The sequence below is a fragment of the Ceratotherium simum genome, chromosome 22, assembly GCF_057802395.1.
Source record: "Ceratotherium simum simum isolate JZ-2026a chromosome 22, ASM5780239v1, whole genome shotgun sequence".
Classification (NCBI taxonomy): Eukaryota; Metazoa; Chordata; class Mammalia; order Perissodactyla; family Rhinocerotidae; genus Ceratotherium; species Ceratotherium simum.
This window is the reverse complement of record NC_141921.1, coordinates 22,946,624-22,969,112: the sequence shown is the minus strand read 5'-3', so window position 1 is coordinate 22,969,112 and position 22,489 is coordinate 22,946,624. Positions and strand designations below refer to the sequence as shown.

General features: G+C 40.2%; 1 protein-coding gene across 1 annotated transcript in view; it reads right to left on the bottom strand.

Annotated features, from left to right (window-relative positions):
• The window catches only part of PSMB2 (proteasome 20S subunit beta 2), a 31,793-nt gene extending 12,583 nt beyond the window's left edge, over positions 1–19,210 (bottom strand). The window contains exons 1-3 of the mRNA XM_004425938.3: positions 19,030–19,210; positions 13,808–13,930; positions 11,343–11,413 (exon numbers count right to left, since the gene is read on the bottom strand). Coding sequence (XP_004425995.1) covers positions 11,343–11,413; positions 13,808–13,930; positions 19,030–19,120 — 285 coding nt within the window. The 5' untranslated portion in view covers positions 19,121–19,210. The remainder of the gene's footprint in view (positions 1–11,342; positions 11,414–13,807; positions 13,931–19,029) is intronic.
• Positions 19,211–22,489: the final 3,279 nt, after the last annotated feature.

Below are 22,489 nucleotides of genomic sequence, written 5' to 3'. Positions count from 1 at the left end.
AGCTCACAAGGTAGACAAGGTTAGGAAGGATTCCAGATAGAGGAAGTGAAGGTAAAGAAACATAGGATCATGAAATGTTTGGGTATTGGTGAATATGGACATGTATACGGAGTGAGTTATGTGATTTCAGCAGGAAGCAGAGAGGACTTGGGATGATAGGAACTTGGACGATACTATCATTGGCTTCCTAGACCAAAGAATACGAACTTCACCAAGTAAAGCATGGAGGAGCCAGTGAAAATCACTCCCATTCTCCTGCTGATTCAAGCCTTTTTCATGTCTTAGATAATTGCAGAAGCAGTAGGGATGGAGGGGGAGATATGGAATGTGAGATGCATTTAGAAGGTAGAACTGATAGGAATTTATAACCAGTAGAATAGAAGATGAGTTAAGAGGACTCTCAATAAGGGGAAAGGTGGTAGAGTAAATGTAAAAAACTCAGTTTAGACCCAGTGAGCTTAAGTTGTGCTGTCCAAAGGCAGCTGGAAAGAGAAAACAGTGTGCAGCCAAAATTATGAGACTGAATGAAGAGCACGCCAGTTAGGGGGTTATATTTACACAAACACACATTCCTACGTTCACATGTGGAAGACAGTGGAGAAAACAATTACAATAGGACACTATGACAGAGGTATTCCTAGGTTGCCATTAGAGCACAAAGAAGCTGAGGGTAACGTAAGTGAGTGGGAAGCACAGAGAAAGTTCTCCTGAAAAATGCTGAACTGAGTCTTAACCAACAATTAAGAGTTAGTCATTTGGAGACGTGGAAGTACATTCAGGGGAGAATGACAAGCAAAGTGGTGAAGTAGGCAACAGCAGAGACACAAGAGAGGACACACAGCAGGCTAGGGGAAGTGCAAGTGATTCAGCGTGAAGTAGAGAATGTGAGTAAGAAAGGAGTGAGAGGCAGGTCTGGGGAGAGAGCAGGGGAAGAAGAGAAAGAAGAGAGATGAAGCAGAGAGGCTAATCTCTAAGACTGTGAACTTCTAAGTTTAAGAGAGCAGTTCTGGGGAGCTAAGAAGAAACTGGACTTTTTCTCCTTCATGATCACAAGCTGGAACCAGTCCTGTTATATATTGTTGCTACTCAGAGGAAAAAAAGAGAGAGAGATGAAGTTGGAAGTTGAAAACAGTTTCCTCTTAATCCTGTGACTGAAAAAAGTATCAGTTTAAACAGATCAAAATCAGAGCTTCAAAACAGGGAAGTTAAATTAAACTGACTGCCTGACTTTCCTCACTCTCTCTTGTTTCAGATATATTTATCTTTTGTAGCACAAAAAAACAAACCAGCCCACGTTTATAAATTCTCACACTAACTTGAGAAATAAGGAAACAAGAATGCCTCAAAACAAAGCAAACCTTTGATTTTCAAAAGCCCAAGACAAAACAAAAGAAACATTAACTCTAGGTCATTCTCTAAAAGTGTATTTGGTATAACTGATGCTGGCAGGTGCAAAATCATAATTGTCTTCATTTTCCTTTAATAATGATTAGCTCAGGTACAAATGTTTTTGCTTAACACACTGACAAAAATTCTTATAATGGTTGAGTTCTTGAACTTAAGCTCAGGAATGTTACTGCATTTACAACCAACATTTTAAACTTTAAAGCAAAACATCTTTAAAATTATCTGAAAAAACTATGATTTTTTTCTTTTTTTGGTGAGGAAGATCAGCCCTGAGTTAATATCCACTGCCAATCTTCCTCTTTTTGCTGAGGAAGACTAGCCCTGAGCTAACATCTGTGCCCATCTTCCTCCACTTTGTATACGGGACGCCGCCACAGCGTGGCCTGACGAGCAGTGCGCGGGTCCACACCTGGAATCCAAACCCACAAACCCCAGGTGACCTAAGCAGAGCACGCAAACTTAACCACTAGGCTACCGGGCCAGGCCTTGAGAAAACTATGCTTTTAAACACTATAAGATAGGCATTTATTTTTGTGAAAAAAGCAATGAAGACTGGAGATCAAATGTGGCTTTATAACTTTACATTTGTGTTACCTGAGATAGTCATTGGGCCTTGGAGCCTCAAGTGCCCCATTTGAATGTGGGGGATAGTACTGCTTGCCTGACAGTTGTCAGGAATGAAAAGTGCTCATTTGTGTTAAAGTTCCTGGAAGAAGGCCTAGAAAGTAGTAGATGCCCAATAAATGTCAACTGAATCTGAATTTTAGAAGCAAAAGAATTAAATATTGTGTATATTTCAATTTTTATAAAAATTAGATTTTAAAGTTCCCCTTCAATAATTCCCAAATTTCTGTTCATTTTACTTCTCTAAAGCCACCACTAACCCCAAGTTTGAATGGGTCTCCTATTAAAGTTGTAATCTTATCGTAATTAGAAGTTTAGAAATTTAATGAGTTGAAATGCGACATGGCACAGATGCCTTATTATACCAACTAGTTAACACGGTATTTGTTTCCTACATTAATTTTACTTGCTAATCAAAAATACTGCTTTCTCCCAAATAACATCAAAATAAAATTGCTGATTGCGCAATGGTGAAACCAACACCACCATGTCTGCAACAAGGCCAATTGAATTCTTTTTTTCATGAGCTGGCAGTTCCCAGGGAAAATTTAAGACTCCATATACCTTTAAGTCAGTTCTAAAAAAATACAAGTGTAGAAGCCATGCTTTGTACACCACAAAGCCTACATTAAGTTGCACATGTTAAGCATGACCATGAATATCTATGAATGTTGAACATCAGACCTGATTCATCTCCCTGAGTTAAAAAATAGGGTTTGCTGGAAAAGACTATGTAGGACTATATACAATATGTTTTTGGATGTGCACAGCAACTAGATATAGAATATTAAGAAAATCCTGGGGAAAAGACTATTTAGCCCTTCTATTAGAATACAGCACTCTCCATTAGCAGCCTAGGTCCAACACAAGTTATTCCTACCGCTTTAATAGACATGAAAGCTTCTCATTGGTCTCCCTGCTTCCTTCTTCTTTCTCCAAATGCTCCACCAAAGAGCAGCCAATGGTCTAATCAAATCTCATCTGATCGTGCTTATCTCCTCTTAGCCAACAAGATTCTGAAGAGTCCCGCTGCTTTTAGCGTAAAGCTTTTTCATCAAAGTCTTCATAACATGGACTACACCTTTCTAGTTTCAATCTCTTACCATTCCCCTAAAACTCTCAGCCGTATTTAACAAACTACTTTAGACTGTGGATTTTATATATTATATGTAGAAAAATCCATATAAAGACATTTACCTATATTTGTTTTTCAATCAGTAGAGCCCTAATTTGTATACAGTACCTCACTAGTTAAAACAGATAAAAAATTAGGAGTAGGAGGCTCAGAGAACTATTTGTCCCTGCCCTGAACATCACTAGGAAACCACTGTGCCTAACCTAATATACTCTCTTGCACACCTCCTTTGCCTTAACGATAACTGGTCCTTCAAGGCTCAGGTTACGCTCTGTTCCCAGAGCACTCATCTATCTGGCTATTGTAGTACTTGTCACTCTGCAGTACAATTGACTGTTTACTTCTCTGTTTCTCCATCTGAAGGCACAGACTGCGCTTTCCACCTGTTTCCTCAGCCCCAAGGACAATGCAGGCTGTAGATTTGCTGAATGAATGACTACCAGCACCTACGAAACTTCTCAGCTCTAGGAGGCACCAGAAACAGAAATGTGGAATTCTGGCGGGTTATTTCAGTTTATAAAGATTCAGAGATTATTATTTCTTTTCCTTTCTCTTTTACTTTCCAAGCTAGTTAATCCTATTTGCTCTATTGTCTACACTCAAAAGTAATGGTAAACCTGAACTTATTTTTCCCATTTTTAACTTTTCAAAACATGTGTTATGCTTTCCTGCCCTTTTACTCTTTTTATTTTCTTAAACATTTTTGTGAAATACACACATATAAAAGTGCATAAAATAGGGCCGGCCCTGAGGCATAGCGGTTAAGTGCGCGTGCTCCGCTGCTGGCGGTCCGGGTTCGGATCCCGGGCGTGCACCAATGCACCACTTGTCAGGCCATGCTGTGGCAGCGTCCCATATAAAGTAGAGGAAGATGGGCACGGATGTTAGCCCAGGGCCAGTCTTCCTCAGCAAAAAGAGGAGGATTGGCAGATGTTAGCTCAGGGCTGATCTTCCTCACACACACACACACACGAAAAAAAAAGTGCATAAAATATACATGTACAGCTTAACGAATAAAGCGAATACACATGTAACTACCTCCCAGGTCAAACAAAGACTTCCCATCATCCTTCATTATAGATAACTTTTCTTGGGGAGAGAACAAAGAAAACCTCAAGAAGTTTTTGGGATCAGCCACTGAATTCATATCCCTGCACGATCCTGGGCCAAGGCATGTAAAAACAGGCACCAAGATGCCAGGGTATATGTGTATTTGTATCTGTAAGTGTGTGTGAGGGCATACCCACATAGACCAAGGCACTGGTTTAAAGCAATCTTAATGGTAAACAATTTTCAAAATAAAAGCATCTTTTTACTAAGCAGACACAGTATTCTGGTGCTCCCAGCTTAAATCAAACCTTTAAAGGAAATCACATAATTTTCAAGATGCATGTTTCAAAACCATACAAATTTAGACCAATTACCTATATTGCTTCAGCCCCATTGTGGGTAAGAAAGATGCTTTAAGTGAAAAGTTGGCATTATGGGGTTGCACAATCCCAGCCACCCAATAGGCTCATTCCATTCAACCAGAACTGGGGTTCTCTCGGCTCACAGCAGGCATCCAACAGGGTAGCACATACATGCTCTCTGAGTGAGAAAGCAACACCTTCTCACATACAACCCCCTGGAGAGAGATGGGGAAGGGGAGGGGGTAGGACTTTACACCTGCAAACTCCTAACTCTATCAGCACTAGGGCTGGGAAAAACAGCACATATTTAAAAAAAGGAAAAAAAAAGGTTTCCTGATAAAGCCAGTAACTTTCAAAGCAGCATCTTCTTAAGCCATTTTTTCTTAGGAGACTAGTAAGTGTAATGATTCAACCTCTAACTCTTTATCTTCCTAACGGACTTAGTCAAGCCCTAATGACTGTATAAGCAAACTGCTTAAAAGGGCAGCTGTCAGAATTCTTATTCTTCTTGGTAGAAAAACACTATAAGCACAGAGTGTTGTCATATTAATTAAGGCATCTCAACTTCAAGGTACATCTGTCCCTGGGCCTTTGGATAATCAAAGTGACCACTAAAAATAGAACAGCGGTATCTCCAATGGGGCAGACACGAGCCACCCCCAATCCTAAGAGACTCCTGTGAGAGGCAACCTGGGATGCACATGTGTTTTGCAGTACCACTGAATATCCATCCAAATGTAGCCATGTTTTCAGTTTTTACTTTATGTCCTATTAAGGCTAGGAGACAAAAATAATTAATAGACATTTAACTCTTGGCCCACAGTGAAAATCCAGTTAGCTGACTAGGTCCAGTGGGGAAGAAAACTGCTCTCCAGGTCTAAAGGAACTGCTACTTACACTGAAATTTCAAGAGTTTCAGGATGAACATCTTGATTTTTTTTTTTTTTCCAATTTCCCCATCACCAAAAATAAGCCAGCTCTGTCTGTCAAGATGCCCAGGCTGTGTGGCAGCGGTGTCAAAGGCTGCCATTTGCTCCAAGGCACTGCCATCTGCAGCAGCACAACATTTTGTCTCCGGAAAATAAACACATCTGCCTTTGCCAGTGTCCTCCCACTGAGTCGCCCATCTGGAGCAGGTGAGCTGGAAGGCAAGCCTGGGCATGGGTGAGATGGGGCCAAGCAGAGGAGATGAGGCCTCAAGGGAGATGGCACATGGAGGAAGAAGGCAGTACTGTGTCATGTCACATCCTGCTAACCACATTCACCAAAAAGCATGTGAAATTACCCTTGTTAGTGATATTTTAATCATATGTAACAAATGGTTGGTCGTGTTTAGGGGACAAGACTTGCAAAGTCAAGGTTTCACCTGGACCATCTGTTTACAAGGTCACATGACCTCACTGATACCAATAAACAGATGTCTTTGTGCCAGCCACCAAAGGCATGAGGACAACAACTCTAGTGGTCAGAATAGAAGGCTCAAAGCAACAAGATTCTTCTAGGACAGGAACACACTAAACATGACTACTATTAATCAGACCAAACACACTCACATTCAGGCCAGAGTGCTGGGACAAGTCATGGCCACTTCTGGAAATGACTAATACCTGAAATTCTTTCCTACTTATTCTTTCCCTTTCATTGAAAAAATAAACTTGAGTCTGTTTATAGTCTTGACACCAGATCTTTAAATCATACTATTTGGGGGCTGGAAGAAACCATAAAAATTATTCAATCAAATTCTCTCTTTCTCCCAAGGCTTTTCAACTAGCTCTAAACCTCTTGGAGCAGAGCTCTTCCGACCATCCCACTAGTTTTCAAATTTGGTGAGAAGTGAACACTTTTTTCAAATAAAATCTTGCATGGATTCCTAATATATAAAATAGATAAAAGTTGAGTTGATCTATAGGAAGCAGAGCTAAAGTTTTGCCACACTGGTCTTCTTTGGTGAGTTTCCTGAGGCAGCTTCATGGAATAAAGCTTAAAAACTACTACATCAGGCTGGATGATATTTTTCGAACTCATTATTTCTATTATTTACTTGCTAAGCATTTAAAGTATAGCTCTATAAAAAGATAAATTACCAAAGGCTCACCAAGCACTTCAGAAAAGGTTCTATGAAAACACTTTGGCCAGTGAGTAGCAATAGTAAAGCCCTGACGATTACACACCATGGAGGAAAGCATTCTACTCTAAGCTTTGCCACAAACTCCACATTACTCAAGGATATCAGATTTGGCTGGTTCACATCTCAGTCTCCACATATATAAAATGGAGATCTTGGTGGACAACAGATGACTTTAGGGCATTCAGATGGGCTACACCAAATATGCCACATAATTCATTCAAGCAAGAAATAGCCCCATTATTTATCACTCTTCCTTCTATAGCCCATTAATCAAATCATAAGGAGAATTTAAACAAGTACTGTGCAAACTAGGCCTATAAGTCATTACAAAATTTTCAAAATAATCCTGTTAAAAATCCAAATAGCAGTTCCTTAATGATGGAGTTACTGATCAACTACTTACTATTTTCCAGGGACGTTATCATTCACTCACCAGCCCTGGTGGTCTAGTGGTTAAGATTCGGCGCTCTCACTGCTGCCGCCCAGGTTTGTTTCCTGGTCAGGGAACCACACCATCCGTCTGTCGGCTGTGATACTGTGGAGGCTCCATGTTGCTGTGATGCTGAAAGCTATGCCACCAGGATTTCAAATACCAGCAGGGTCACCCATGGTGGACAGGTCTCAGCAGAGTTCCAGACTAAGACAAACTAGGAAGAAGGACCTGGCCATCCACTTCTGAAAAACCTGGCCATGAAAACCCTATGAAATGGCGCATTGTCTGATACAGCACCAGACGGTGAGAGGATGGTGAAAAAACACGGGGCAGGGTTCAGCTCTGCTGTACACAGGGTCACTAGGAGTCAGAATCGACTCGACAGCACTAACAACAATCATTCACCCATTCAAAATATATTTTATTGGGTTAATTCTCAGTTCTCCTAATTTGCCACATCTCATCACTCCTTCCCTCTTAACAGACAAAGAAAGTGAGGCTCAGCAAACAGAAGTAACTTATTCAAGATTACACAAACTAGTATATACCAGAGAAAAGACTGGAACTCTGGTATATCTGACTCTAAAACCCATGCTCAAAGAAGCCTCATAAATATTTGAAATTGGGGAGTAAAACCCACAGCAAAAGCCTAATAAACCCTTTTTCTGCTCCTTGGGGTATAACCAGGAGCAAACCAACTTAAATGTATACATGCATTCAAGTAAAAACTAAAATGAAATCTCTTGCTTTTCTCCCCAATCTGTGTGTCTTTTTTCATCTCCTGCTCTTTACTTCTTACATGAGAAATAACATCCGTTCATGAAGAATACTTTAGGGGCTGGCCAGGTGGTACAGCAGTTGAGTCTGCGCGCTCCGTTGCAGCGGCCCAGAGTTCTCAGGTTCAGATCCCGGGCATGGACCTACACACCGCTTATCAAGCCATGCTGTGGTGGCGTCCCATATATAAAGTAGAGGAAGATGGGCACAGATGTTAGCACAGGGCCAATCTTCCCCAGCAAAAAATAGAAGGACTGGCAACAGATGTTAGCTCAGGGCTAATCTTCCTCAAAAAAAAAAAATTCCCTTCCAGCATATAAATGTACGATAACATTTCAGTGGTACATGTGGACCTAACTGGATGACATTTATTCAGTAAGTATTTATTGTTATAACTTATCTATAAAATCCTATGTGGAGATCGTGACATTTTAATAGAACTGAACATTTTATGCTTCCCCAAATGCACAAACACACATGTACATTAGTCCAATAACTAATAAAGGAAACAGAATGAAAAGAGTATAGTATCTGAAGTTAGAATAATACCTCAGCCTTTTATAGGCTATATATGTGCCTTTGGTATACTTGGACACATAAGAGAAATACTTAACCTCTCTATTAACCAGCCCTAGCATCCCTATAAATAAAATGAGGATAATATTCATCTTATGTGTCATAATAAGCATTAAATAACATCACATATATAACTATCTAGAATAGCACTGTCCAAGAGAACTTCCTATGATGATGAAAATGTTCTATATCTGCAATGTCCAATAATGGTAGCCATTAGCCACACGTGGGTATTGAGCACTTGATATGTGACTAACGTGACTGAGGAACCAAATTTTTTTAAAGAAACAAAAGTTTATTTCTCATTCAAAGTCCAGGAGATTCTCACCCAGGAACTGAATTTTAAATTTTATTCAATTTTAATTATTTTAAATTTAAATAGCTACATACGACTACCGTCTACCATACTGGACTGGGTTGATCTAGAAAAAAGCCTAGTACATAACAGATGATCAATATTGTTTACTTCTATTTTCCCTATGAATATCAGTAATTTTTTATATCCCACTCTTTACTAGCAGATCAGGTCAAGTAAAATAGCACGACAAAGAATCTCCCATAGGAAACTAACTTATAGCTATTAAATTGCTTCTTCAACCAAAAAGCAATAATAGCATAATAACAAAAGTGATTCATTAATTAGTTATATGTGCCATACACTGGGCTAACAGCTTTGCATGATTACCTCATTTAATCTTTATACTAATTCTATGAAGTAGGTACTATTTTTTTCTAAGTAGGGAAATTTAGCTTAGAATTTGTCCAAAAACATATAGCTAGCAAGTCAGTGAGCAAAGATTTAAACCTAGACAGACTAAATCCAGAAACTGTGCTAAACCACCATGCTAAATTGCCTACATCTTAAAGTACCAGTTCACATAAGATTCGTTATATACTCTGGGATAAATAAATGTCCTCCAAACCAAATACCACGTATACACACACACAGCAAACTGGAAAGCAAACAATTTGAGCCACGGACACAAAATTATGCATGGTAACTGGCTGACCCAAAATAAGTCTCACATGCCAACTGGTGTAACTGTGTAAATGTACTAAATCTAGTGACTTGCACTCATTAAAAAGACTGAAAAACCACCATCACCTTTCTCCTCAGAATCAAATGACTAAAACATAAATTCATATTTTAGAACTAACAACCTATTTTGATAGGAGGGTGGACACCCAGGGATTAGACCTAGAAGCACAAGGCAGAGGTAGTCAATATTTACTAGAGCCCCATGTCCCTGTCTACAAGGGATATTTATGTGTTAAGACATCAAACATTTCTCCTAGGAGATTAACTGGATTCATTATACTGGCACGAAGCACACTGCCACTCTTATCTCAATTCTAAAAGCAGCTTAATTCATTTAATGTCTGTAGCATCTCTGACAAAGTGTTTACTGTGCCCAAAGCTGGAATTCTTATTCCGGTTCTGCCTGACGACTGAGAGGAATATTTTACATAGCAAGCCACAGCATACTCTTTACTGAATGTCACAGGAACTTCTGGGTGGCATGAGGGGTCATATCTGACCCATTTTCCTCTCTCAGGGAGGAGTGAACCAGAAAAGGCCATTGACCTTTTACCCAGATCAAAACAATATACATAAATTTGTCTCCTCCCAATCCACCTCGTCTCTAGTTTCTCTTCAAACTTCATGATCCTTCATATTGCACAAGCCCCTTGGTCAAAGCTAGCACTGAGGAAAAGGGATTCTACTTATTCAGATGTTCTCAAACTAGTATTATTAGGTACCAGAAAATAAACTGCTTTAAAGATTTGCAATAAGTAACTAAGAAAAACATAACACTGTACTTGTTTAGATTTCTGTCATAACTCAGCTTAAGCAAATGCAGATGAAACTAAAACCATAATAAAAATATAAACAGCACCTCTGTTCTAGAAACACTACTGAAAAACCAAGGAGCTGACGCAAGGCAGAACAGTCAAAGTAATTACGGCACCATTAGCGTAGCTTTGCCTGACCTGCTCTGTGACCCGGAGCTAGTCCTTTTGCCACTTTATGCCTTTCATTCCATATCAGTGATAGAGAATTAACTACTGTATCTCAGTGGAATAGTGAGGAGATTAAATTATTAAGCAAAATGCTTTGGGCAAAAGTCATATGAATGTTAAATATTATGATTTACAAGCATTCATTTCCTAGCACTCCTGTGGGGTTAGGAAGTTATCTTGATTTCATAGATGAGTAAACAGGCACGGGGGTAAGGTCACATGGTAAGGCTCCATTTACTTAGTCCCTGTGGGAAGGGAATAATACACACCTTCAGCAATCATATGAACTTTCCTGGTACATCCTACACAATTTTTAATACATTCAATCCTTAACTTAATGTTGCATTTTAACATGCTGTCAATGGAACAAAGACAGCTCCAAGATAGCAACAAGAACAGAATATGTGAGGAGGAATAATTTTGTGTACTTTGGAGAGAACAGTCATAGAAAGACATAATCTCAAGATGAAATTTGCATTATTATTTTCAAGGTTTCACCTCCACTGCCATGTAGGGACTTTCAACCACAGGAATTAAGAAACATGGTTTGCTATGAAAACACTGAAAAAAATTTAAAAAGGCTGTCACATGCCTTCATGTTGGTGTGCCTCATCCAAATTCTCTGGGAATGTGCATTTGCTGGGCTTTACTCAGCAACTATGCAAAAAGAGAAAACAAACCCAAAGAGACTGAAGAAGGATGAATAGCAATGGAAAGGGCTCAGAAAGGCCAAAAAGGGCAAAAGTACTACTCACGCGTAATAGGAATATAAAAGAAACACAGAAGATTTTTCTGCTCTTACCTAAGGCTGCCTACTATATTGCTTACCCGACTCCGAAGATAGTCAGCCAGGTTTCGGCGTGTGAAATTAGCCGCTGCTGTGGGAGACAATTCATAACCTGGTACAAGAGAGAACAGTCATACTTAAAGTGAAGCAGAAGGAATAATAGTACCCCAATCATTCCACAATCCTGTTCGTACAGCCTACCACCCATTGTACACTCAGAGCATATAAAGTACACAGAATGAGGAGTACAATCCTCCTTCTTGTCCCTTTCCCCATTCAACAGTCGTGAAATAGCTGGTCAGTACTGACAGTAATTCCTGGCCACAAAACAGAACCAAGGTAACTATTCTACGGTGAGATCAAATTCACAGCCTTGTTTAAGTTATTCATTCATCAACAGACTGTGGTTTCCTCTGTAGAAGGAAAGGGGTACAAATACACAGATGTTAGAAAAAAAAGAGGTCTTGAGATGCCAATTTTTTCAATTTGTTTAAAAAGGATATTGGCAAAAGAGAGGCTGGAAGTTAGGACAGCCTCAGAGTCATACTTTATAAGGTTTTCTTTTAAAAAAAAAGTAATTTTATTAAGAAGTATAATATGATTTTTAAAAGTACAAGCCACAGAAAAAGAATGTTTCCATCACTAACTAGAAAATTTTTAAAAATAGAGTATCTCAAAAATAAAACCTTTGAAAAAAGTTTTAACGCCAACAAAAGAACAGCCCAGAGGAGTGGCATCACGTATGCATCTAACAGTGCACTCATTTTGTAAATTAACCCCCCAGTAAAATGGAACTAGTGCCAGAAGACACAAGAATGACCCACAACTCAGTGGACCCACGGAGAAAACGCCAATTTAAAAAGACAGACAGCATGTGGTTAAGTTAGTCCCAACAACAGTTCAAACACCAGTGTCATACCAGGTAAGATTTAGATTAAAAGTCTAACAAATATTTATTTAACAGCTACTATGTTTCAGGGTCTATGCTAGGAGCTTTCACATATATTATTGAATTTCACCCTCACAACAAGTCTATTAGTACATATTAAATCATAATGGAAGCAACTCTGGACAAGCAGGAATATTTTTAACTCTCCCTCCAATCCCCTGAACACCACTAAGGATCTGATAGTTTTCTTAAAGGCAGAAAAATCTGATGCCTGACCATCAGCATATAGATTTTTCTTTCTTTCCCTTATTTTAGCTCAGTTCTTGAACTTTAATATGCAGAAGAATTATTGTGTAGGGTTGGTTACATACACAAAACTATACTTGACAGGTAACCTATGGGGTTTTAAGGACAATTTTAAACATACGTGATTCTTGTTTACGCACTGACTTTAGACCCTAAAACCCATGTAACAAGTAACTCTCTTGACTCTTGTTTACTCTTCCTCCCTCTCCTAGGACAGGGGAGTAAAGTATTGCTGTACCTACTGTACTTCAGAAACATTATTGGCATCCTTCACCTGCCATGTAAGCAAAAAGTAGAACCATTAAAAAATAATTCTTGAAATACTCTGAACTTGCTTAAACCTAAGTACCAAGTACTTTAGGTTCCTGAACAGAGCAGGAGCCTTGTTCATCTTTGAATTCTCTGTGGTACCAGACAGAGTGCTTAACATAGATGAGGCCCTCAAAAATACTTATGGAATTGAATGTACGATGCTAAATTTGCTGCCTAAAAAACTGTATGAATGGATCATATCTAGTCATTTTACACGTACAATTATATTCAAATTAACTTCCTTCACAGCTCCGCATTATACCACTGTGTATAACAGTGTTTTATTAAACTGTGAAGTAAGTTTCTTTCTGCTAGAGCATCACTGTAAACTCTCCCGGATTAGAGGGCTGGTGGCTAGTATTATTTGATAGGGAGGCTTTCCTAGTGGATAAGACTATCTCTCTGGGGCTATCTCAGGGAGAGCTCACAAAAATCTTAATTATCTCCCTAGACAACAACCTACTAGTGAGGCAAGGCAGAACTCTTTTATGATACAGTAAATCTCCTACAATTACACAGTTACGTTAACAAACCATTTTCATACATATTGTCCATTAATATTTCGATAATCCCATTTTAGAGATAAGGAAAATAAAGGCCCAGACAGAATAAGTGACGTCACACACACAAAAATAGTAAAACCAAGTTTAATTTAGGTCTTTTAGCTCTGAGATTCAGATATACTTTAGCTCAAATCACATCCTCTGAAATATCTAACACTTAAAAAGTCTGATATTATCATGCTCATCTACAAGATGGTGTTAGTTTTATCCCGCAAGTATCAGTGTTTTAACGGTTCTCTTCTCTGCTCCAGGATTCTTATAGAAAAATCTTTAGGATCAGAAGGAGGATCTAGACAAGGTTTTAAAAATAGGAAGACTCAAATAAAAATATGACTACATCGGTCCGCTCATGTGTAGAAGTGCTAGTAGAGAATATTCTTTTTCAGTACAAATTTAAAGATAAACCAAAAAATGCTACATTCTAACTATTACCCACCATTTCGCATCTTATAAAGTTGCACATTTTTCTGAATGTATTCTGCAAACTGTACAGTGTCTCCAGCCTCTCCAACACATAGGAGTAAGATTTTTTCACTCATCTTAAACATCTTGTCATGATCTGCTCAAAGAAAAAACACCCACTGTTAGAAATTACTTTATCAGAAATTTATTGCTTTTATATAGGGAGTCATAAACAGGTTTATTAATTACTATACAGAATAATTTTACTAATCACTGTTTTTAGAAGGCTTTAATGGGCAACTGTATTAATTACTCTTTTTCACTCTCCATGTTAAATCCATCAGCATATTAATGTCAATTTCAGTTAGAGAACACATAAGAAAGCTGATAACTGAAAATGTTAAAAACATTTAAAGGCATTTGAAATGCAAAGAACAGAACAATCAAATAAACTGAAGGAATCAAGCCAATGGCCATTATCTTTAGGTTCATGATTACAAAGTCCTGAAATGTCTCTATAAATACAAGTGTTGATTATATTTATACACATACAAAAGCGTGTATGAAAAGCACAGGTGCTACAATTAAAATTAAGGCGGCACCTCCAGAAAGAACAAAAAATTAACTGAAAATATAAATCACCTTAAAAAGTAAACCAACTCCATTTACAAAGCAAAGAGAAAATTAAAATGACTGCCAAAGCAAAAATCATAACGAATATCATAACACTAAGTTTTTAAAAAAATACCTCAAAAACCCCAATATGCTAATCTTATCTAGCTGAACCAGAGTCATTCAGATTAGACAGATAAATAAATATTCAGACAGCAACTAGTGCCTAAAGAAGAAAACTCCATATTCAGTCTGTAGCTTCAGAAAAAGCCTATCTCCCTATCTTACTCTCACTTTCACTTTTCATTTTTCAAATAGTGCTGAATAATCTTCCCTGGGAGACATGTTTCCTGTTTAAACGCTTCTTAAATGTCAAAATCGCTTAATAGGATTTAAAGAACAAAATGCTACAGTCAAATACTTTACAAGTGTTTGAGTTGTAGATACCAGTAACACGGCTTCTTAGACTTTGAGGGAAAAAAATACAAAAAACGTGCCTGTGGACAGTATCAAATTGCCCTGAAACTCCTAAACAAACACACTTTTATGTGTTATAGGCTACAGGAGATTTAAAGACTATTAGTTTGCAAACTTGTTTATAAAAGAAAAAAATTCACTTATAGATATATTATCTATGCAAAGAAAAAGGATCAGATGCCGCTGGCATCTAAGTTCTTGCCAGTGGCAAGAGTATGGGCAATTTTTATCTCCTTTTTGCTTCTCAGTATTTCCTAAAATGTCTATACTTACTATGCATCATTTTGGTAAGAAAACATTAAAAATGCTGTTCTTATTTTGAGGGGAAAAAGCTTGTTTACAAAGAATTTATGTCACCATTTAGAAGAAACACTAAAATTCAAGGTAGTAAAACTGTTCAATTTTGAAATGAACTTAATACAACACGTAAAGTGTTTTTTAAACATCTATTACATGTCCAGTGAGTTGTCAAGGGGGATATAAAAACAAGAGTGACAGATGCTAACGGTTCCCTGAGTTGTGCAGAAAAAAGCCTATGTGGCTCTAGGGAATTTCCAATCCTTGACAAAGAACTCACAAGATCCACATACATGAAACAAATGGACAATAAAATGAACATCAGTGTACTGTGGAGAGCCAAGTGGACTAGAACCCGACAAACCGTGGTTATAATCTGGGCTCAGCCCTCTGAACTTGGGCAAATGATTTGCCCTCTCTAAGCCCCAGTTTCCAAGTATGTAAAATGGTAATACTATCACTTACTCTTGCCTAACTTATAGGTAGGGAAAACTGTACATGTACAATATTATTATACTCAGAGTTAGACAATGGAGTTCAGATTATACATGCTAGAGGAATTCAGAAAAAAGAATTCTGTGTAGGCTGAAGTACTGAGGAATTTAAAAGAAATTCTATATAAGCCAGGAGACAAGAGACATGAAATGCGGCTCATAACCAAACTGAAGAGTTGTGCCACTTCAATAAGCAAGCAATCTCTGGGAAATATCTTCTCTATGGTATCAAAATATCTTACAAAGTGACAAACCAAAAAACTGATTGGAAGTATCATTCTCATTTTATACTCAGAGAAAACGAATTCCAAAAGGTTACCCATTTTCAGCATTCCTGCCTATCCTACACAAGTTCCTTCATGAAATGAAAGATACGAAAAAGTCCTCATACAATTTCAAAGCTGCTATAATAAAATTTTTTATACCAGGAAAGACTATAGGGAAAATTAGAGAGAGTTGAGTGCAATTATTTCCAACCATCTTTTAAGAACTAACTCAAATTCATCTTTCTTCCACATCACAGTGACCTTTCTTTTAGGATTTACTCCTGAAATCATTAATTTAAAACTAACCTAGGGGGCCGGCCCCGTGGCGTAGTGGTTAAGCGGCGTGCTCCACTGCTGGGGGCCCGGGTTCGGATCCTGGGCGCGCACCGATGCACCACTTGTCAGGCCATGCTGTGGTGGCGTCCCACATAAAGTGGAGGAAGATGGGCACGGATGTTAGCTCAGGGCCAGTCTTCCTCAGCAAAAAGAGGAGGATTGGCATGGATGTTAGCTCAGGGCTGATCTTCCTCACAAAAATAAATAAATAAATAAAAATAAATAAAAACTAAAACTAACCTAGTACTTACTAGTGATACTTCTTTTATCATACAAAATCATCTTGTCGTATTTATTTGTTTTCTTAATGTCTTAGACCTTTCTATGGATTATATCTAATACGTTGCATCCTCTATAACAGCTAGAAGTACATTCTACTCTTCGAAGTGATTTCAGATACATTATTGTGATGACACAGAACACCTGTAGAGATACTGACTCGGTTATTGCTCTACCTAGATACTACTTCATGCTAAAATCACTTCCATGTCAAAGGCTTTAGTATTCAAAATAACGGACAGATTTACTCTCAAAACAAATTTACTCCTTTGGAAAGGATGGTTTATAAACAGAACTTCTACAAACTAATCATGGAATTTCATAAAGTAATTTGACTTGAAGAACAATCCACATCATAGATGTTTAACAAACCACTTTTAGGTCTCTCTTTCTTCTTCATAATTTTATTTATTTATTTATTTTTTCCCCCAAAGCCCCAGTAGATAGTTGTATGTCATAGCTGCACATCCTTCTAGTTGCTGTATGTGGGACGCAGTCTCAGCATGGCTGGAGAAGGGGTGCGTCGGTGCACGCCCGGATCCAAACCCGGGCCGCCAGCAGCGGAGCGCGTGCACTTAACCGCTAAGCCACAGGGCCGGCCCTCTCTTTCTTCTTCAGAAAGAAGAGAACTCAAGCAAAGTCCCTCAATTCTTCCCATCTTCCCAAGTGATGACAGCCTGACCATCAGACGCCTGTCCCTTACACAGGTAGTGGTGGACACTTTTTTGCCTTTGTTCACATACTTCAGGAAATCCCAGATTTGATCATTTTTCTTTCCTTAAACCCAAAATGAACTGTTATCTGCCCTGTAAACTTCCCCTAATCTCTACAACTAGAAAGAATCTCTTCGTCTGGATTGCCTAAAAACAATCTCTGCATCCTGTGCATTATCTGATAAATTTCATTGTACTTTTCACATGCAGCATCATTTTCCAGCTTGTGTTATAACTATTTGTACACGAGTCCCTTATTAAATTGTAACTTCTTTTAAGATACGAGCCACATCTTGTTCTTCTTTGCATCCCTTCTGCACCTAGCACAGAGGTGCCCAAAACCTATTTGTCAAGTGAACACGAAATCATCTGAGCCAAAGCATAATACTTTTTCAACAGCAGCATGTCTACCACCAATTATGAAAACACAATCTTAGATTCTGCAGATCAACAAGCAAAATCTTTTCAAAATTATTTGGGGCCAGCCCAGTGGCAGAGCAGTTAAGTTCACGTGCTCAGGTTTGGCAGCTCGGGGTTCGCAGGTTTGGATCCTGGGCGCGGACCAATGCACCACTTGTCGAGCCGTGCTGTGGCGGCATCCCATGTAAAGTAGAGGAAGATGGGCACGGATGTTAGCCCAGGGCCGGTCTTCCTCAGCAAAAAGAGGAGGGTTGGCAATGGATGTTAGCTCAGGGCTAATCCTCCTCACAAAAAGAAATTTAAAAAGATTATTTATTGAGAACTGACTATAGGGAGACAGTACAGTATAGTCGTTATGGGCAAAAGACACGTAGTCAAATTGCATAGGTTCAAAGAACCTGGATTCTGCCACTTGGCGCCTTAAGCAAGTTCCTTAACCTCTACACCTCAGAACTATCACCTGTAAAGTAGCAATGTAATAGCGCCTATCTCAAAAGGTTAAATGAATTAATGTAAATCGCTTAAAATAGCACCTGTACTTAGTATTTCTATTACTTAGAAATTCACTTAGAATTTAGTATTAGTATTTCTACTTAGTATTTATTAGTATTAGTACTTAGTATTTCTACTACTTAGTACTTACTAAGTACTTCTATTTAAGTAGTTGGTATTTCTACTACTAAGTATTTGTCACTGTGCTAAGCATTTGCACAAAACTTTTTCTCTCAAACCTCCCAACAAGCTTGGGAGGCTGGTATTACTAACCCGATTTAACAGATGAGGAAATCTGGGCACTGCGAAATAACTTGTACAAAGTCACAAAGCAAGTAAGTGACAGGGCTCCAGTCCCCTAACTCCACTAACTACTTAAATATACGGAAAACTTGCCAACCAGTGCCCTGGAAAAGGAGGATCAGAGCTGAGACTCGGGAAGACACAGGCAGCAGAAGGGAAATGCCAGGTTTCTAGTCCCACAGTCTCATTCTCCCCAGGCTCCCACCTTATGCCGCCAGCAAACTAATCTCAGTAGTAGCGACCACAGGAAACTTATCAGCGATTTGCGAGTCTCTAGGGAGCCTGGAGCCCGGCAGGCGCTTAAACACTTGAAAACTGAATTCCTTAGGCAACTCTCGCCCAGCAAGCATTTGGCGAAGGCCAGAGCACAGCACTGACCCAGGAACCCTGGGGGAAGTGAATGTCTAGCCCTACGCTTGTCTGCCTGTCTCCTAGTTCCAAAAAATAAGCAAGTGCTGATCAGGGCAGACGGGCTTCCACCTCCCTGGTACTCACCCAACCCCCCACGAACTCCCTCCGACTGCCCCTACACCCAGGCCCGGCAGGGCCTCCCCTACTTCCTCTCACCGTCCTTCATCTGGACAATATTGCTAGCGGCCACCCGGTCGGAGGCGACAAGGACATAGTCGGGGCCCTGGATGCCGATGAGGTACTCCATGGTGGCAGGAAGCCGGCGGCTGCAGCTTCGACAGAGCGTGAGATTCGCCGGCTCCTCGGCCTCACCGGTGAGACAGCACCACCGAGGGAGGCGTCGCGCAACGCAGGCCGCGCGACGGCCCGGGCCACCGGCGCTCTCGGATGACGTAAACTGTCGCGAGACGTTGGAAAGTGGGCGTGGCGTTGGGTGTATTACACTCTGTGCTCGCCTGTTGGCCTGTCCTAGATTTTTTGCAATCCCGGGTGTAAAGCCGGCTGATGTTATGTAGCGCCCAGTTTCTTTATTTATAAATTGAGAGCTTAAGACTCGCTTGAGGATGAAATTACGCACTATATATGAAGTGCCGAGCCCACGCGGGTGCCAAAAAGGCGTGCATGCCTTGATGGCCGTTTGCCTTTGTTGCTCTGTAAAATATCGCCATAAACTCCTTCTCTGCAAGCCAGATTAGAAAGAGAAAAATAAACTTAAAAAAAAAAAAAGACAGGAGCCCTATTTACATGTTTCACAAAAATAGAGATCTAAGCATAAAGACTAAAATCATAAAAGACCTATTTACAGATGTTCCGACCTCAAATTATATGCAGTTGTTACCTTTGGTAAAAATGATTTGAAGGGAGGACTCACTTTTTATTTTATACGCATCTGTATTGTTTGAATGTTTCGCAATGCTCATGTATTACACATTTTTTTAAATAGGAAAAAGCACAACCATCCCTTTATATCCTGCATCCATTCTGGGAAAAACTGAAATATTCCATGATTGGTTTCTGTCATCCACGATTGAATCTTCATACTAGCCATTCTAGCTTCCTCAGAAACAGAAAACCAGATGCAGTTATATCTCCAAGCACAACTATTCAATTCACTTGCTTTTGCAGAAATGCATAGTCCTTACTCTGTTCTGAATGTTTCTTCCAGCTCTCTGCCCATAAAGGAACATAGAGCCTGAGGAGTTTGGGGCAGCTCATTTATCTTGGGAGGGATGCCAGGAGCAAGTGAGGTCATTAAGTCAACCATCCCAGTATGAACACGGATGCATCCATCATCCTAGAAAGATCCTTTTCTTAAACACCACTGGGGAAGAAGTCCCTTAAGTCTCTCTCTCTCCCTCCTACTCTCCCTCTCTCTCCCTCTCTTGCATTGTATGTGTTTGTGTGTTTTTTAAGTGCAAAAAATACAGAGTTATACTATACACACACACACAAATAATACAGAAGAACTGAAGAGTTAAATCTCTCTCCTGCTCCCACCAGAGGTAACCTACCCACCAGATGCCTGTATTCTTCCAGACCTTTTTTCCTTTGGACATACCAATATTCATTCATTCATTCACAAAGGCTGCAGAATTCTGAATTGGGAAATCCAATTTTAAAAAAGGACTACCCCAGGGGCTGGCCTGGTGGCATAGCGGTTAAGTGCGCACACTCCCCTTTGGAGGCCCGGGGTCCACAGGTTCAGATCCCGGGCCCCCATGGATGCACCGCTTGTCAAGCCATGCTGTGGCGGCGTCCCATATAAAGTAGAGGAAGATGGGCACGCATGTTAGCCCAGGGCCAATCTTCCCCAGAAAAAAGAGAAGGATTGGCATCGGATGTTGGCTCAGGGCTAATCTTCCTCACACACACACACACACACAAAAAGGACCACCCCCCACCGTACCCCCCCCACCCCCCGACACACACAAAAGGACCCAAGGATCTTTCAAGCTGGCTCTTCCCTCTTCCTCCCCAGGACTCTTTTGAAATCCCCTGTAGCTAAGTCACACTCCAGATGCTCTAACTTCTTGTTAGTGTAGAAGAAAGTGGATTTTCAAGACCTAACCTGTTCTATCTCACTGAGAATAGAGGGAATCCCTCCTCCAACTAAAGTCTTAGAATAACTGAGTCTTAGAATTAGAAAAAATGTCTGTGGAGGTTCCAGAAACAGCATGGTATAGCCAACTTGCTCTGTAAAGGGCAAGATAGTAAATATTTTTGGCTTTGCGGGCCAAACGGTATCCATCACAACTACTCAACAATGCCATTGCAGTACAAAAGCAGCCATAGCCAATACTAAATGAGTGAACATGGCTATATTCCAATAAAACTTTATTTACAAGACCAGGGGAGGGGGAGGGGGGAGGTGGATTTGGCTCATTTGGCCATAGTTTGCAGATCCCTGATGTAGTGGGAGGCCTGTAAATCAACACTTAACTCTGGTCCCAGCCCTACGTTTTCCAACCTTGGTGCAAAATTCATTGAGCTTCAATTTCCTTATTTATAAAAGGGACATTCAAAAGGGAGATTTGCTTTGTATCTCTCTTGAGATGGGAAGGAGTTGCAGGTTTGGTTGGTTCCATGAGTATAAGGACCCATACCCTGCTCCCTCATGAGGAGTTTGGTAGGACCTTAAAGAAGAATGACTGCAGTGTGCCTAGGAAACATGGCCATAATATGGGAGGCTACCAGCCTTTCCAAGACTCCCAAGCCCAAGCTTGACATGGAAGCATCATCACAAGCCCACACTCAAAAAAATCCTGTGAGCTTAGACAATAGGGTTGAGATAATGGTAGACTGGATATCAGTGGGCCACCTCTAAATATTCAGAAATGTTAATGCATTGGATACTATTGATGCCCTGCCCATATCCCCTTTACCTAACTGTGGTAGCTGCTATCCCCAGCTGCTGTAAATGTTGGTTGATAACAAGTGACAACTATCCCTTTATTCAGACAATTTCTTTCAACCATCTGGGAGGCTATGCACAGTCAGCCAATGACTGACTGACACAGGGCTAAAAGATCAATTTCCTTAATTTATAGTGGGATAAAACTTGTCCTCCCAAGTTTCCCCGTGGATCAGTCTAAAGCGAGTCTCCAGCCAAGACCACATTCTTGCTTAGCTTTCTCCCCCTGCCTGATCTTTTTTTTTTGCTGAGGAAGATCAGCCCTGAGCTAACATCCATGCCAATCTTCCTCTTTTTGCTGAGGAAGACTGGCCCTGGGCTAACATCTGTGCCTATCTTCCTCCACACTTTATATGGGACACCGCCACAGCATGGCCTGACAAGCAGTGCATCGGTGCGCACCCGGGATCTGAACCCCGGCCACCAGCAGTGGAGCGTGCACACTTAACCGCTACACCACGGAGGCCAGCCCGGATCTTACTTCTGTTACTCCCTTTCTCCTGAGAGCACTCCCCCAATAAATGACTTGAATAATCATTTTGGTTTGCTTCTAGGAACCCAAACTAAAATATTTGGTACCAGGGGCCGGCCCCGTGGCATAGCAGCTAAGTGTGCACGCTCTGCTGTTGGTGGCCCAGGTTCGGATCCTGGGTGCGCACAGATGCACCGCTTGTCAAGCCATGCTAGGGTGGCATCCCACACAAA